Genomic DNA, 13,884 nt, shown 5'->3' on the forward strand with positions numbered 1-13,884 from the left:
AGTCTTCACTGTGCCTCATTCCCAAAAAGAAACACGAACCCCAAGTAAGCATCTAGGAACTCCCTGGAATCTCACACCACTCAGAGATTGGGGTGGTGTGCAACAGTGCAGTATATAGAAAAGTGGCAGTGGTGGCTGGTGCCTGTTGAATCTGGAAGGCAGAGCCAACTAATCCTAGTTTTGTCCCCATCCTCTTCCCTGCAGGCTTCTACAAGGGCAACATGAAGATTAAGGAGGAGGAGGAAGCTGCCAGGCAGTTCTATTCCCTAGGCTGGTTGTAAGAGGGCAGACTGGGATTGATGGTGAACTGGTCCATTTGCCCTAGTGAACCGTCCATTTGCCTCCACTGAACAGTGGGCACCTACACTCAGTGTTCAGTGGACACATTTAAGCCCATACTTCAAGCTAATGAGCAAAACTGAGAACAACACTTAATAAAAGCAGTCCTATTGCACTTCCTACCGCAATCCAAACAGCCTTAGAAATTTCTGTAGGGAAAGATCTTCAGGGAATGCAGAGCACAGTACAACAGGTAATGAATACATCATGAGAGTTGTCTGCAGCATCTACAAAAGGGCTCTGTGAAGTGGGGTTGTTTCTGCACAAATTGTACAAAAAAAACCCCTTTGTACATTTCCTTCCGCCTTCACTGAGCCAGTGAAGAAAGATGAGTCAAAAGAAGAGGCTTGCCCTCATTTAATCTACAAACCTGCTTTCAGAACGCTTTGCAGAAATGGAAGGGTGCCTGAGTGAAGAAGGAACAGCCTTGAGGAGTGAACATGAGCAGCAGCAGCAGCAGCAGCAGCAGCGGTGAATGTTTCCATGGATGCAACAACTTCACCTGTGCTGCCAGCGGCTTTTGCAAATGGACTTGCATCCCTGCTCAGATATTATGACCATAAAGGCAACCACGATGAAAATGACTGCAGCAGCTGACAAAGGAGAAGCAACCATTTAGGGTGGTCCTTTGGAGGATCCGACTCAGAGCCTCCTGCTGGAGGGCTCACACCATCCCAACCTTAGCACTGCCCTGTCCTGTCCCCGTTCAATATGTGGCAACAGCACCTAAGCTGGGAGGTCAGATTGTGGTGCTGCCCCTTCTCACCTGCTCCTCCTGCACCAACACAAGCAATTTCCCCAACTTATTTCAACAGAGAGAGAGAGAGAGAGAGAGAGAGAGAGAGAGAGAGAGAAGCAGGAACAATCAGAGAAATGGAATGGAGAGCAGTAAATAGCCAGTGTTTCTGCATGGTCTTGAAGGGAAGGGTCTTTACCAGTGCCAGCTGGAGGCACGAAGTAGTGGCAGAGGTGCCACACACTTGTGTTGCTGGTGGCAATTCTGTAGCAATGTGTCTAGGGGTAGGGGGGTTTTAAGAGGTGAAAATGTACAATGCCTGAGGCTGGAATCTAGGCACCCCCACCTTTTGAAACACTAGCATAGAAAGGGGAGGGGAACCAGGGAGCAAATATTGCGATAAGAGGAGTTTTGCAGGGTGGTCAGCTCGATTTTGTTTTTCAAACTCTGGGAATTTTTGCTGCACCATCAATTTCAGTAAATCCTTTCATACTCGGAATGGGAAGAGGGCCTTGGCTCCACCATCTCAAGCAGCAAACTGAGCTCGACCAGCCCTGCTCCATTTCATATTGAAATGTGTGATTATGGTCCACAGACTAAAGTAACTGATGCTATCTTGACATACTGGGATGGTAGCATGAACTTGAAAGTTCTCCCACTCTTGCTGCACTGTCAATAGAATGCTCTGCTTGATATTTTCCTTTGTGCTTGTTTGACACTGTGCTGACAGCTCTGATGTCAAGGCATAAATTCTAGCAGTAATGCAAGTATTCTCCCTTCTCCACAAATCTCAGTAGGCCTTCCATCAGGGCACTCTGCATGGTCCCTTCCCTCCCAGTGAATATACAGAAAATACTTGCTAGAATCATACAGAATCAAAAAATGTTTGGCTTATAAATTTGGGTCAGGCTTTTGCCTGCTTTCATATCAACATAGCTCCTGCAACTCCTATACCCATCTAGCATTTTCAGTCAGTTCCTCTTTTCTGTTGAATAAAATAAATTTCCAAACTGTATATACAGTACATGTGTGCGTGAACCACATTCAATTTGGACCCCAATTTGGTGCTTTGGAAAACAGCCCACTTTTGTCCAAGATGCTTCTGTAGGATGCTTAAGTAAGCTTAAATATATCCAAGATTGATTCATTCCTATGTCTCTCACTAAAGAAAAATAAATAAAATGCTTATACCTTTTTTCCCTTTTACAGAAATGAATGAAATTTGCAGACATACTAGCAACACCAGAATGATTTACGCCTGCCACATTTCGAGCAAAATAGGTCTAGGATTTTTTGTGCTGGCCATATTTAAATGGACCCTTCCAACTCTACAATTCTATGATTCTATACTTCTTGTACACCCACTGCCCCCAATCTACTTCAGAGTTATGGACCCCCCAGAACATGTTGGGAGGGGGAGGAGAAAGAGGAAATTTTCTGTTGCACAAGTTCTTGTATGAATAGTGGAACTTTGTTGGCTACAACCTGAAATCTCTGAGTTACGGACACAGGAGCCAACTCCAGGTGGGCGTGGATGCATGGGCACTCACAATAATTTAAGTGTGGAGGCTGGGCACCCACAAAGTCAATGAAAAAAGCCAGCCGGTGGCATTGGCTCTGCCCTCTATAGCCAGCCAGTAAGGCACCTTTTTCCAGGGGGTGGGGATCAGATGTGGAGGCCACAGAAAAAGGGTGCCTTGCTGGCTGCGGAGAAGAGGAGGAAGAGGAGCTGCTGCCACCGCAATGCGAGTGTGTGACGTCACACACACTATATGCATGCATGTTTGTGTAATGTCAGACATCCGCGTTGGGCATCCACAGTCCTGAGGGCGAGATGGTGCCCATGGTTATGGAAGTGCACATATATCAAATAAAGGAAATACACACCTTTATACACACACATATTTAACCAGAGCAATCCAACTTTAATATGTGTTATGAGCATATGTAAGAACAAAGTGTATAAACATACTAAGGGCAAACTCTGGCTATTGCAGATGGTGAAATGTGCTCTTCCACAGAGGTAAGCATTGTACATAATGTTACCAACTTCCTCTCTTATCAATATTTATCAGCACCCAAGGCATGAAAAATTCTACATGTTTGCTGGCTCCTGGTATAAAACTACATTTCAGCCATATATATATGTATGACTTTCATCACTTTTCAAATATTTGAGCTGAAAATATATTGGGGGTGGGTTCACTTTATCACTTCCCAGTTTATCTCCACTTTACCCAATGTGCTGTGCTTGTCTTTTTAAAATGAGTGTCTTCTAAAAAGCAATTTTGTCTCTTTTTTGTGGTCCTGAGGGCTTGGGTCAACTTAATTTTATGATATCTGTATCTACATTTCATACTGACCTGCATTCAGGAGACCCCCTTGGCACTGAGGATGCTTTTAGTATTAATTTGCTAATTTGTGTAGCGCTTCTCATTACGGCAGCAAGTTGCTTTAATTAAAGAGATTAGAATACAAAACAAGGTAGGTGGGCTTCAGCTGGGAGTCTGTTTCCTGAAGCTTCCTTCCAGTGGCAATCTGCCCAGGATGGCAGTGAATTACAGCTCCCTAGACATGTCTCTGTAGAGTGTGAGCTGAAATTTATACCAGAGTTTAAGACAATGCTAGAGTGTGTACAAGACAAAGATTCTCTCTCACACACACACTTTCCCTCCCTTCAAGGCCATGTCTGTGGTATAAAATAACTGCTTCACTCTTTAGAAATAGCATGCTGTGAAAATCCCTATCAGCTTTTCCTCTCCCACCTCAAAAACAACCCTTAAGCATAATCTTTTTAAAAAAATAATAATAATTGAGTTATTCCTCTTGGTTTATTCTCCTCACCATGTTATGTACAAGTGCTTAAGGTTCAATCAGGGCTTTTTTTCAGCTGGAACTTACCGGAACTCAGTTCCAGCACCTGCCAGGTGGGCACCATTGCCATACTAAGAGAATGAGGGAGGTGTTCATGGTGAGTTCCAGCACCTCTTTTTCTAGAAAAATAGCACTGAGTCCAACTAATTGTTTGCATTTTTCTTCCTGTGACATAAGCTAACAAACATGTCTGTCGGACTGGGACTGTTCACTCAACACCAGGGCCCTTAATCTCCCCAGCGTCCAATGACTCAAAATGATTTTGAACAGGTGTGGATGACTTTTAATGGTGAAGGTATGAGAGTATGAGAGAATGATGAATGCATTAAAGGTCTGCCTTTTGTGAACTTCAGTATAAATCTGGAAAATGCAACAGACCAAAAAGATATTCTACATCCATGTACAACAGACCTGCTGATTCAGCTTGCTAGGAATCCAGGTGCTACTTTTGCATATACTTATATCATTAAAAAAAAGTAAAAATTGTCACAGCACCTGCTTGCTTAAAGCTATGAGATGCCCCAGGCAAGGAATTCATGCATCCATAGAGGTCAAACACAGAACATTCTTCTGTAATTTAACTTGCAAATGTCAGGTAAACTGCAATGATCAATGTCTTACTGGGTGTGAATGTTTGTGTAGGGGATATCGTTCTTTTCTTACATTCAGTTCCTCTGATATATATTTTTTTGTAAAAAACCCAATAAATATAGTTCTCTCCACATTCTGAAGGAAAAGATTTGCTTAATAGCTTTCGACATTAACGCCAGCTGTTTGTGACCTTGCATAAAGTACTTTGGGACTTGTGTGCAATGGGGCACAAGGATAAGGGCAAATTTATATGGTATAATAAGTTAAGAGCTGAAACACTGAGCTCTTAGCATCTGAGAAGATCTATAGCTCACCACATGCTCACTCTTTAGCTCCATATTTATGATACAATTTTGCCTGCAGGCTTGGGTTGATTCGTGGCCAATTTTGCTATGTCTGAATCAAAGATGCCTCACACAGCTTTGCCTTCTCTGTTACAAATACATTTCTTTATATTCATTGACACGAGCATGATAATTCTACCGACAATAAAGAGTAAGGAACTGTTTTGTTTTTCAGTTTGGGTACAGTCTGAGAAGACACAGTTGGGGCTAGAATGCAAAATGTTATTCAGGGATCCAATTCCAGCTCTAACAATGCATAATTCCAAATTCTACACCATAGAACTACAAATCCACCATGTATGAGTGGTGCCTACGAGATTAAATTAGGATTTCATCAAATTTTCTCTGATTTCAATGTTTTCTTGATAGGCACACTTATTGTGACTGAACACATGGAGGGTGTGTGTGTTATTCACCTTGCAAAATATCCACATTATTTCAATACTGTTTAGCACCTGTTTGTTCCCTTGGCAGCAGCTTCTTTTTCTTTTTGCCACTACTATCTTTGATCTCACTGTCTTCACCCTCGTTTCCCACACTGCTGCTTAATTTGATTGACTGTGAGGCAACCCAGTGGGTCTGGCTCATATTCTTTATATCATATCAGATGCCATCAACAAAATCACATAGATCACCATAGCCAAGAGAATGGAATAGTAGGGTGGGTTAATAAAGCCAAGGACTTAAGAGGCCAAAGGAGAACCACATGCCTCAGAAAAGAACAACATCAGAACAATATGAATCGGTTTGGACCCAGCATTTTTTTAAAAAAAGAAAATAATAATTGTTTCTCTCCCCCCAATATTCATGCAACCATATATACAGATTTGTGCTGTATGTTTTGTTTTAAGATGAAATGTGCTGTTTTTGCTTGGTCTTTCATCAGCTGTTGATACCATCAACCAATGTATTTTCCTGTACTATCTTGGGGAGTTGGATATTGAGGTCACTGTTCCAGAACAGTTCTGGTATTACCTTCAGGAATGGTTCCAGAAGATAACATGGGGTGTGCTTCTTGGTCCCTTGGCTCTTGAGCTATGAGGTGCCTCAGGGCACTATATTGCCTCCAATGCTGTTTAACATCTACATAAATCTGCTGGGTGTGGTGATTAGGAGATTTGGAGTGGACTGATGACATCAAACTCCATGTTTTTGTAATAACTAACTCAGGGATGGATGAGCAAGCAGTGTCAGGATGTAGTGGTGGGCCAGATGAGAGCTAATATACCAAGTCTGAATCCTGGAAAGATAGAGGCTCTTGCAGGTGAGCAGTTCCTGAGTCTGGGAAGCCAGTAAATAACCTGCTCTGGATGGGGTCAGACTCTTCCTGGAGGAGCAGGTGTGTAGCCAGGGGATGCTCCTAGCTCTAGCTGTGCTACTAGAGACACAGGTGTGCTTATTGACTAGGAGTGCCTCTTATCAGCCTTTGTGGTAGGACAGTAATGTCCATCTCTGAATCAGGTTAGCTAGGCCACAGTTGTCCATGAATTCGTAACCTCATATGTTGATTACTGCAATTAACTCTATGTGGGGCTGCCCTTGAGGCCGGGCCAAAGGCTGCAGTTAACAGAGAACATGGTGGTTAGGTTATGGGGACACACTACTACCAGCATATCACACCTTGTTTGTGTGTTTTGCACTGGCTCCAATCTGCTACTGGTATGAGACTTTGGTACTATGGCCCTATATAGCTCAAGTACAAGCTACTTAAGAGATAATGTTATGCCAAGTAGGTCTATGCACACTGCAGAAGAGTTTCTCCTTCAAGTCCCTAAAATATCAGAAGTCTGTTCCTCAGCAACTAAGAGCAGGGCTTTCAGTGTGGCTGCCCCTGTTCTGTGGAACAGTGATCCTGTTGACATTCAACAGATGCCCACTACTGTACTTTCTGGAAACAACTAAAGAAATGTTCTGTCCCAAGAAGCTTTCACAGCTAGCTGAAAATGTATTTCCCTTAGATGTTCACTTTGCATCATTTTTGAGATGAACATAAACAGCTATTCATTAATTTCATTATTATTGGTTGTTTTCAGGGTGGAATCTTAACCTACTTACTTGGGGGTCAGCCTCATAAACCTCAGTGGGATTTACTTCTAAGCAGAAATATAGGATTGTGCTGCAAACCTATTAGGTTACTTACCCCACATAGTTAAAAGTTACAATCCACTATTATATGGTTGGCATTATATTCTAATAATTATGCTTAATAAACTTCTTTCAGCTTTGCTTCAGACCACCAACTACAAAACATACAATGATATCTTGAAATGTATGCTTTCGAGACTATATTAGTATTTCACACAGAAAATTGTCACAAAGGATTAGAATTCCTTTTTATCAAGCTTTTCAATAGATGAGTAAGTCAAAGTGGAAGTCTGAGTATTATTTCTAATACAAAGAGAATTTGATAAATGCACCTTAAAACAGCCTAGAGAATGTTGAAAGCTTTGTGTATATCTAAGTTTTTATTCCTGCAAAGAATTAATTAAATCATTACCAGAACTCACATTATGCTGAATCTCTCTGCAAATTCTAGTCACTATTCAATGCCTTCTTCAACATAGAATCATAGAATAATAGAATCACGGAATTGTAGAGTTAGAAGGGACCCCAAGGCTAGTCCAACCCCCTGCAATTCAGGAGTCTCAACTAAGTCATACATTTAAATAATATTTGCTGTCATTTCAGTTGAAAAAAGTCATGTTTTTACAACCTATATATATACTTTCACAGATCCCATTAAATCTTTCTTATTAAAAAGTCTAATATGTTTGAATATATCCATTTTCATATACAGTCATACCTCATGTTACGTTTGCTTCATGTTACGTTTTTTCAGGTTATGTCCTGCAGCAACCCGGAAGTACCAAAAAAGGTTACTTCCGGGTTTCGCCGCTTGCGCATGCGCAGAAGTGCTAGATTGCACTTCGCGCTTGCGCACAAGCACCAAATCGTGCCGCGCACCTGCGCAGACACGGCGCTTCAGGTTGCACTCTTTTCATGCTGCGAACAGGCCTCCAGAACTGATCCGGTTCGCAACCAGAGGTACCACTGTAACATTATTCATGAATTTGGATTTTTCTGTCCTTTTCCTCTTCCCATCTCTTCACCAGCCTTTTGTGTGAATAGGGCAAAATAGCAGCTATTCTGTAAAACTTACCAAACCAGAGAGAAGACTTGTTTACAAGTACTCTGTCATAGGAAGTACTCTAACTTTCCTGTGAATATAATTTCAATTAAATGGCTTCTTGGGCGAAACTGAGCTGGTATAGTCCCGATATGACTACTATGCCATATTACGAATGCACTTAAAAATAGTTCTTGATTTTGATCTGCTGTGGTTGTGTTAGACTATGGTTAGTGAAGAAGGCAAGATCACAAACCTCAGCCTGATTTTTATTTTCTGAACAAATGGGATGGGTGAACTTGTCCCCTTAAAAATTGTAATTGTCTGGACATCTACTGAAACGCACCATGTAATTTTGGGTGAGATCTCATAACTATATATGATTTTTGCACATTAAAAAGTGTGACTTCAGAGAGTGTTACACATATTTTGCCCTCAAGATATTCATTGCAACATCATGCATCACTGACCACAAAACAATTGAGCAGGATTCAACCAAGCTGCTGCATGCACAGAACAAGGTCTGCCCGTGGAATGGGACTTTCCCTCCTTTTCTTCCCATGCCCCCTGCACCCCCTAAATCTGCTCTGGAGGGTAGGGAAAACCCCAAGAACAGTTTAAGGGGATGCACAAGTGGATGAGAGGGTGGAAACGTCCAATTCTTAGCTGGTGACACTGTAGCCTCTGACTCAGTGTCTGAATCAAGACACCAAGGGCAAATGACACCAAGGGCCCAACTGGATTGAGTGATTTTGTTTCTTAACACCACCACCAACACCCCACTATTTACCCTATGGCCCATGGTGGGTTACAACATTAAAACACAATATTAAAAACAGTTTAACACAAACACAAAAATAAGGAGAGTTCTGAAAAGATACACGTCAAGGGTCAAAAACTGGAGTAAAGAAGTGTGTCTTCAGCAGTCACCAGAAGCTGTGAAATGAGGGTGCCAGATGCACCTCTGTGTGGAGGGAGTTCCACAATTTAGGGGCCACCACAGAGAATGCCCTCTCCTTGGCTGTCCCCCCTCAAACCTCTGCAGGTCAATCTCAGCACCCCAGTAGGGAAGGAGGAGGTAATTCAGATATTCAGTTACCAGTAGTTGTTTACTTAAAATAATAACATACCCCCCTTTTTTTGCTATCAGGCGGAACTCAAAACAGATCACAAAGGTTAACTCTTATATTGCTAAACCTTTTCAGATTCCAACAGTCCTTTTAAAAACATCACAACATTCATGTTGGTTTAGAAAATACCCTATAACATAACCCCCTCCTGTTTTCTTAACAACTTGATGTATATTGATTGCTCATGTTATAGGTAAGCAGTCTACTGACCTGCAATAAAAAGTTCTTCCTGGGCCATCAACACATTTGCCTCCATTGAAACAGAGGGATGAGTTCAGAAGAGGTTCAGCGCAAACATCAATATCCACTTCACAAAATTCACCAGTGTATCCACTCAAGCAAATGCACTCAAAGGCATTGACCAAATCTTGACAAGAACCTCCATTAAGACAGGGAGCCGATTCACATTCCTGAGGAGATAAATGACAATAAATTGATTTCAGAGCCTTAGCAGCATAAGATTGTTTCCTGTAAAGGGGTATCTGCACAACAATGGACTCAAGGTCCTGGTCTTCATCAGTAAATCTCTTGGTGGTTAACTGTAATGCCCTGATCACAGGTTAAGCATATGCTTATGAGTAGTTATAAATTCCTGTGATTATACAGATGTTGGCAAGTGTGGAAGATTTCTAGCCACTCTAAATAAAGATCTAGTGACCTTCACATGCATCAACAAAGCCCTACATATAGCTAGTCACAAGTGATAACTCTGTGCAGTGGCTCCTGATAGCAGAAAGCTGCACACAAAACACAGAGACACCCATCTGCACCAAAAGACGGATATACTGATGAGAATTATGTCTTGTGAATGCCATATGAGCATTCAAATTTCACATGTGCTGGGCATTAAATGCAGCCCCAGTTGCTGACAACAACAAATTAGGCAAAGGATTCTCATGCTAGCACCTTACAATTAGGCACAGTGAGGCAGCCATCTCAAGCCACAGATGTGAGGAGGGTTTGAGGAGTGGCAGTGTGAAAATCCATCTTGTTTCAGAGGCAACTTTTAAAAAAAAGTTTATAAGATTTCTACATAGTTGGATGTAAAGGCTTAAATTATGTCATATACCCTATTTTTGTCATTTTATATAGCATCAGAAACTGGTGAGATCCGATTGTTCAGTTGGTGGACATTTTACCTCATCCAAATGGGTCAGTTATATGCCGATGAGGGGGCAGAATTCTACCCAAGCTGAAATGACTGGCCGGCGAAGATGGCGGTGGCTGACTGGCTAGCTAGAGAGAACAAAGTGCTTAGTCTCTGGTCAAGGGGAGGGAATCGCTGAGAGAGCCTATTGGTTAAGCTGAAGGAAAAGCTGGACATTAGAGTCAGACAGCAGACTTAATAAGTGACTCAGAGAGGCTCAGGAAGCCTGAGAGTGACTGAGAGCTGGCATTACTGGCTAGAGCTGAGAAGGTGCAAGGAAGAGTTGTGACTCCAGAAGCAGCCCTCAGCCAAGTTCTTCAGCTGAGCATAAGCAGGATTGTCAAGAACCTGAGGCAACAGTGGTTGCTGGACCAGAGGGAAGACTGCTGCAGAAGTCCTGAGTGAAGCCTGAATCTGGAGAGAGGAGGAAAACTGCAAGTCTAGTCTTCAGTGCCTAGTTGAGTGTTAAATGGATAGACGTGCTACAGGAAAACTGGCTTTAGGCTTCAAAAGGGAGAGGAGCTGAAACCCAGATAACTATACTATTAAAGTAACAGAACCTGTGCATTGTATTGGCTATGCCATTCCAAGTGATAGTAATAATAGTGTAAGTGTTCTTACTCAAAGCAATGGTAACATGGTGAAGTTTAACTGTAATGCTCCAAGCGTCTAGTTCTGTTAGTACAATGGGACTTTCCATTTCTTCTCCTTCCATCCTACAGACATAGTGTAGGATTGTGGTGGCCTATTACAAGAGTTTAAGAGTCAACTGCCACCCCGGCCAGCTTCTGTGCATGGAATGGATAGGGGGTGTGTGTTTCTATCCTGCCCTTCGCCTAGGGAGCAAAATGCCTCAGGCTAGCTGTGATTGCCATTTTCCAGTCTAGGCAGCAGATCTTGCTGTGGAAGACTGAAGCTACACCACATACAGATCTCCTTTGCTAGATCAGGGCAAGAGTTAACAAAACAACAGAGATTAAAAGGGTATCAGCAACTCTAATCACCTAGATATGGTAAGATTTCAAAATTAACGTCCCATCTGAGGAGCCGTATAGATTTTTCTTCCCTTGAGCTGATATTTACTCATTTATTCATTCAGCAGACAAAATCCAAAGAGCTCTGTATGGCATGCAGAATGGCTTATGCATGCCCAGTGGGGACTTTCAGTCTGTTCCAAATAGCTTTTTTTTGGGGGGGGGGGTAGGGAGACTAAAGTTCCACATGCATCATTTATGTCTTTATATGTGATCTCTTACTCACTTCATAAATGCAGTGTTAATTATATGCTGTTAATTATATGCTGCTATTTTACAGCTTGTGGCGGGGTTATTGTTACATAGTACAGAGGATACTGTGGGGTATAATGCTGAGATCGGATGAGAGAAATTTTAACGAAGTTGAAAACAACTGTGTAACAAATGCTACATATTTTAATATTTCATATCTCACACTAGAATTTTTAATGGCAAATAAAAAATAGTTTCTGCATTAGTAGCCGATACACACTGATCAATGGTGGCAAAACAACAACAACAACACACACACACACACAGTCATACCTTGGAAGTTGACTGTCTTGCAAGTCATACATTTTGGCTCCCAAATGCTGCAAACCCAGAAGTGAGTGTTCTGGTTTGCAAATGTTCTTTGGAACCCGAATGTCTGACGCAGCTTCCAATTGGCTGCAGGAGCTTCCTGCAGCCAATTGGAAGTTGCACCTTGGTTTCTGAATGTTTTGGAAGACGAATGGACTTCTGGAACGGATTCCATTTGACTTCCAGGATATGACTGTATACAAATAAAAAGTTGGGAAGAATTCAACATTGTGCTGTAACAAACATTCCATCAAACAATTCTGGGAGTATGGGTGAAGGAAAAGTGGGAAAGCCCCTTTGCTGTAGCAAAAGTCCTTGTGGGAGCTTCCTTTAGCAGGATCAATCAGCTGAATCCAGTCCATTGAACCTAGTCCAAGAAAGTATGTAGCAACAGAGCCCAGGAAACTATAAATGGGTCAGTGTCTGCTGCAGCACTCAGAGGGGCTTCCTCTTGTCCTCTTAATAGCCTCTTGGGAAGGAGAAGAAGGCAGCCAAAACCTATAGTCTCACTCAGAAGATGCATGGTGGGGCCACCAAAGCAACATCTACTTCGCAAGTGTGGCTCCCACTGAGAGGCAGTGTTCTATAGCGGTTAGAGTGCCAGATGAGGACTTTGAAGATTCCAGTTAAAATCCTCACTCAGCTGTGAAGCTCACTGGGTGACACTGGGCTCCCCCTTCTCTAACCTACCTCACATGGAGGAGGAAGAAGAATGTTGTATGCTGCCTTCAGCTCCTGGGAGAGAAGGTAGGATATGCATTTAATGAATAATGCTAGAAGCAACTTGGTTGTGTGAGCGTGCAGTTGGCTGCCTTTTCTTCCCTCACATGGAAAACTGGATGAGGGCAATTCTTTACAATTGCTTTGAAAAGTTAAAGTTTGAAAAAACATATAAGAGCAAATGTACTGATCCTTATTCAAATAATAACATAAATATAGTGACAAATACTTTCTCCTAATCCAATGGAAACCCTTGGCACATTTACCGTACATAACAGAACCTTGTGGCAAATTAACTTTTACTGTGTCAAAACTACAGGAAAGCACAATTAGTGTAATTGCCAAAATGAATCAGAATTCCTCCACTCCCCGATTGACGAATGCATTCATCTTCAATAAGGTTTGTTAATTGCTGTCATCCAGGCTTTTGAGATAATCCACACAAGTCACCTGAAAGAACCGTTCTTCGTTTTTGAAGGGGTGGAGCGGAGGGTTATTGCTAACTTCTCCAAACTAGTGAACACTTTTCAGTTTACCAAGAGCAAGGATAAGTAGATTTCCTTTTCCGATATACTCATTACTTTTACTTAAATGCAAATACCTGAACCCAAGGGGACTAGTGTGAAAACAACATGCTTTTCCTATCAGCAAACCAGCTGGGATGTATAGGATGATTTATTAGAAAGCATTACATAAAGTAATTGAATTATACATCCCATAGGAAGGATGGGAAACTTTGTATACTGCCAAAGAATTTGAACCTATAGTTTGAACATTAGTCTTTCACTAAATTAATGAAAATACTTAATGGGAAACTCAAAGTCATTAAAAAGAAAAGAAAAGAACAGTCTGCTGTTTGAAATTAAGAGGTGTTCTGTGCTTGCTAGCCAAAAATAGAGGACTGCTTTTTATTTCTTTCCATGCATTCCCCGTAGCTTGTTAGCATTTCAAACCGTTCCTGCAGCTTTGTTCTCTTATATGCTCTTTACAAAATTTATGGAGAACAAATCAACCTAAAATAATAGTTCATTGGAGAAAGCATAAAAATCATCAGGAAGTATCAAACCTGAAAAAGAAGCTGAGAATAAAAACAGGCACAAGGTGCTGTTTTCTTATCAAACATCAAATAATTGAAACTTTTATTAGGGTTGTGCCCAACATTTCTTCCATAGCTTTTTTTAATTAAAACATCAACAACTATTCCCTTTTAATTCACAAAAAGAGAAAATGTATTTGAAAATTATGAAAAAGCAAGGAAAATGCAAGGAAAATTCTCATATG

The 13,884-nt window shown here is 41.6% G+C and overlaps 1 protein-coding gene across 1 annotated transcript in view; it reads right to left on the bottom strand.

Annotated features, from left to right (window-relative positions):
* Positions 1–13,884, bottom strand: part of EYS (eyes shut homolog) — a 491,695-nt gene that overhangs the window by 331,666 nt on the left and 146,145 nt on the right. Inside the window, exon 16 of the mRNA XM_083729676.1 lies at positions 9,352–9,551. Within this exon, the coding sequence (XP_083585802.1) occupies positions 9,352–9,551 (200 nt within the window). The remainder of the gene's footprint in view (positions 1–9,351; positions 9,552–13,884) is intronic.

The sequence above is a fragment of the Podarcis gaigeae genome, assembly GCF_964106915.1.
Source record: "Podarcis gaigeae genome assembly, chromosome: 3".
In the NCBI taxonomy this organism is placed as follows: domain Eukaryota; kingdom Metazoa; phylum Chordata; class Lepidosauria; order Squamata; family Lacertidae; genus Podarcis; species Podarcis gaigeae.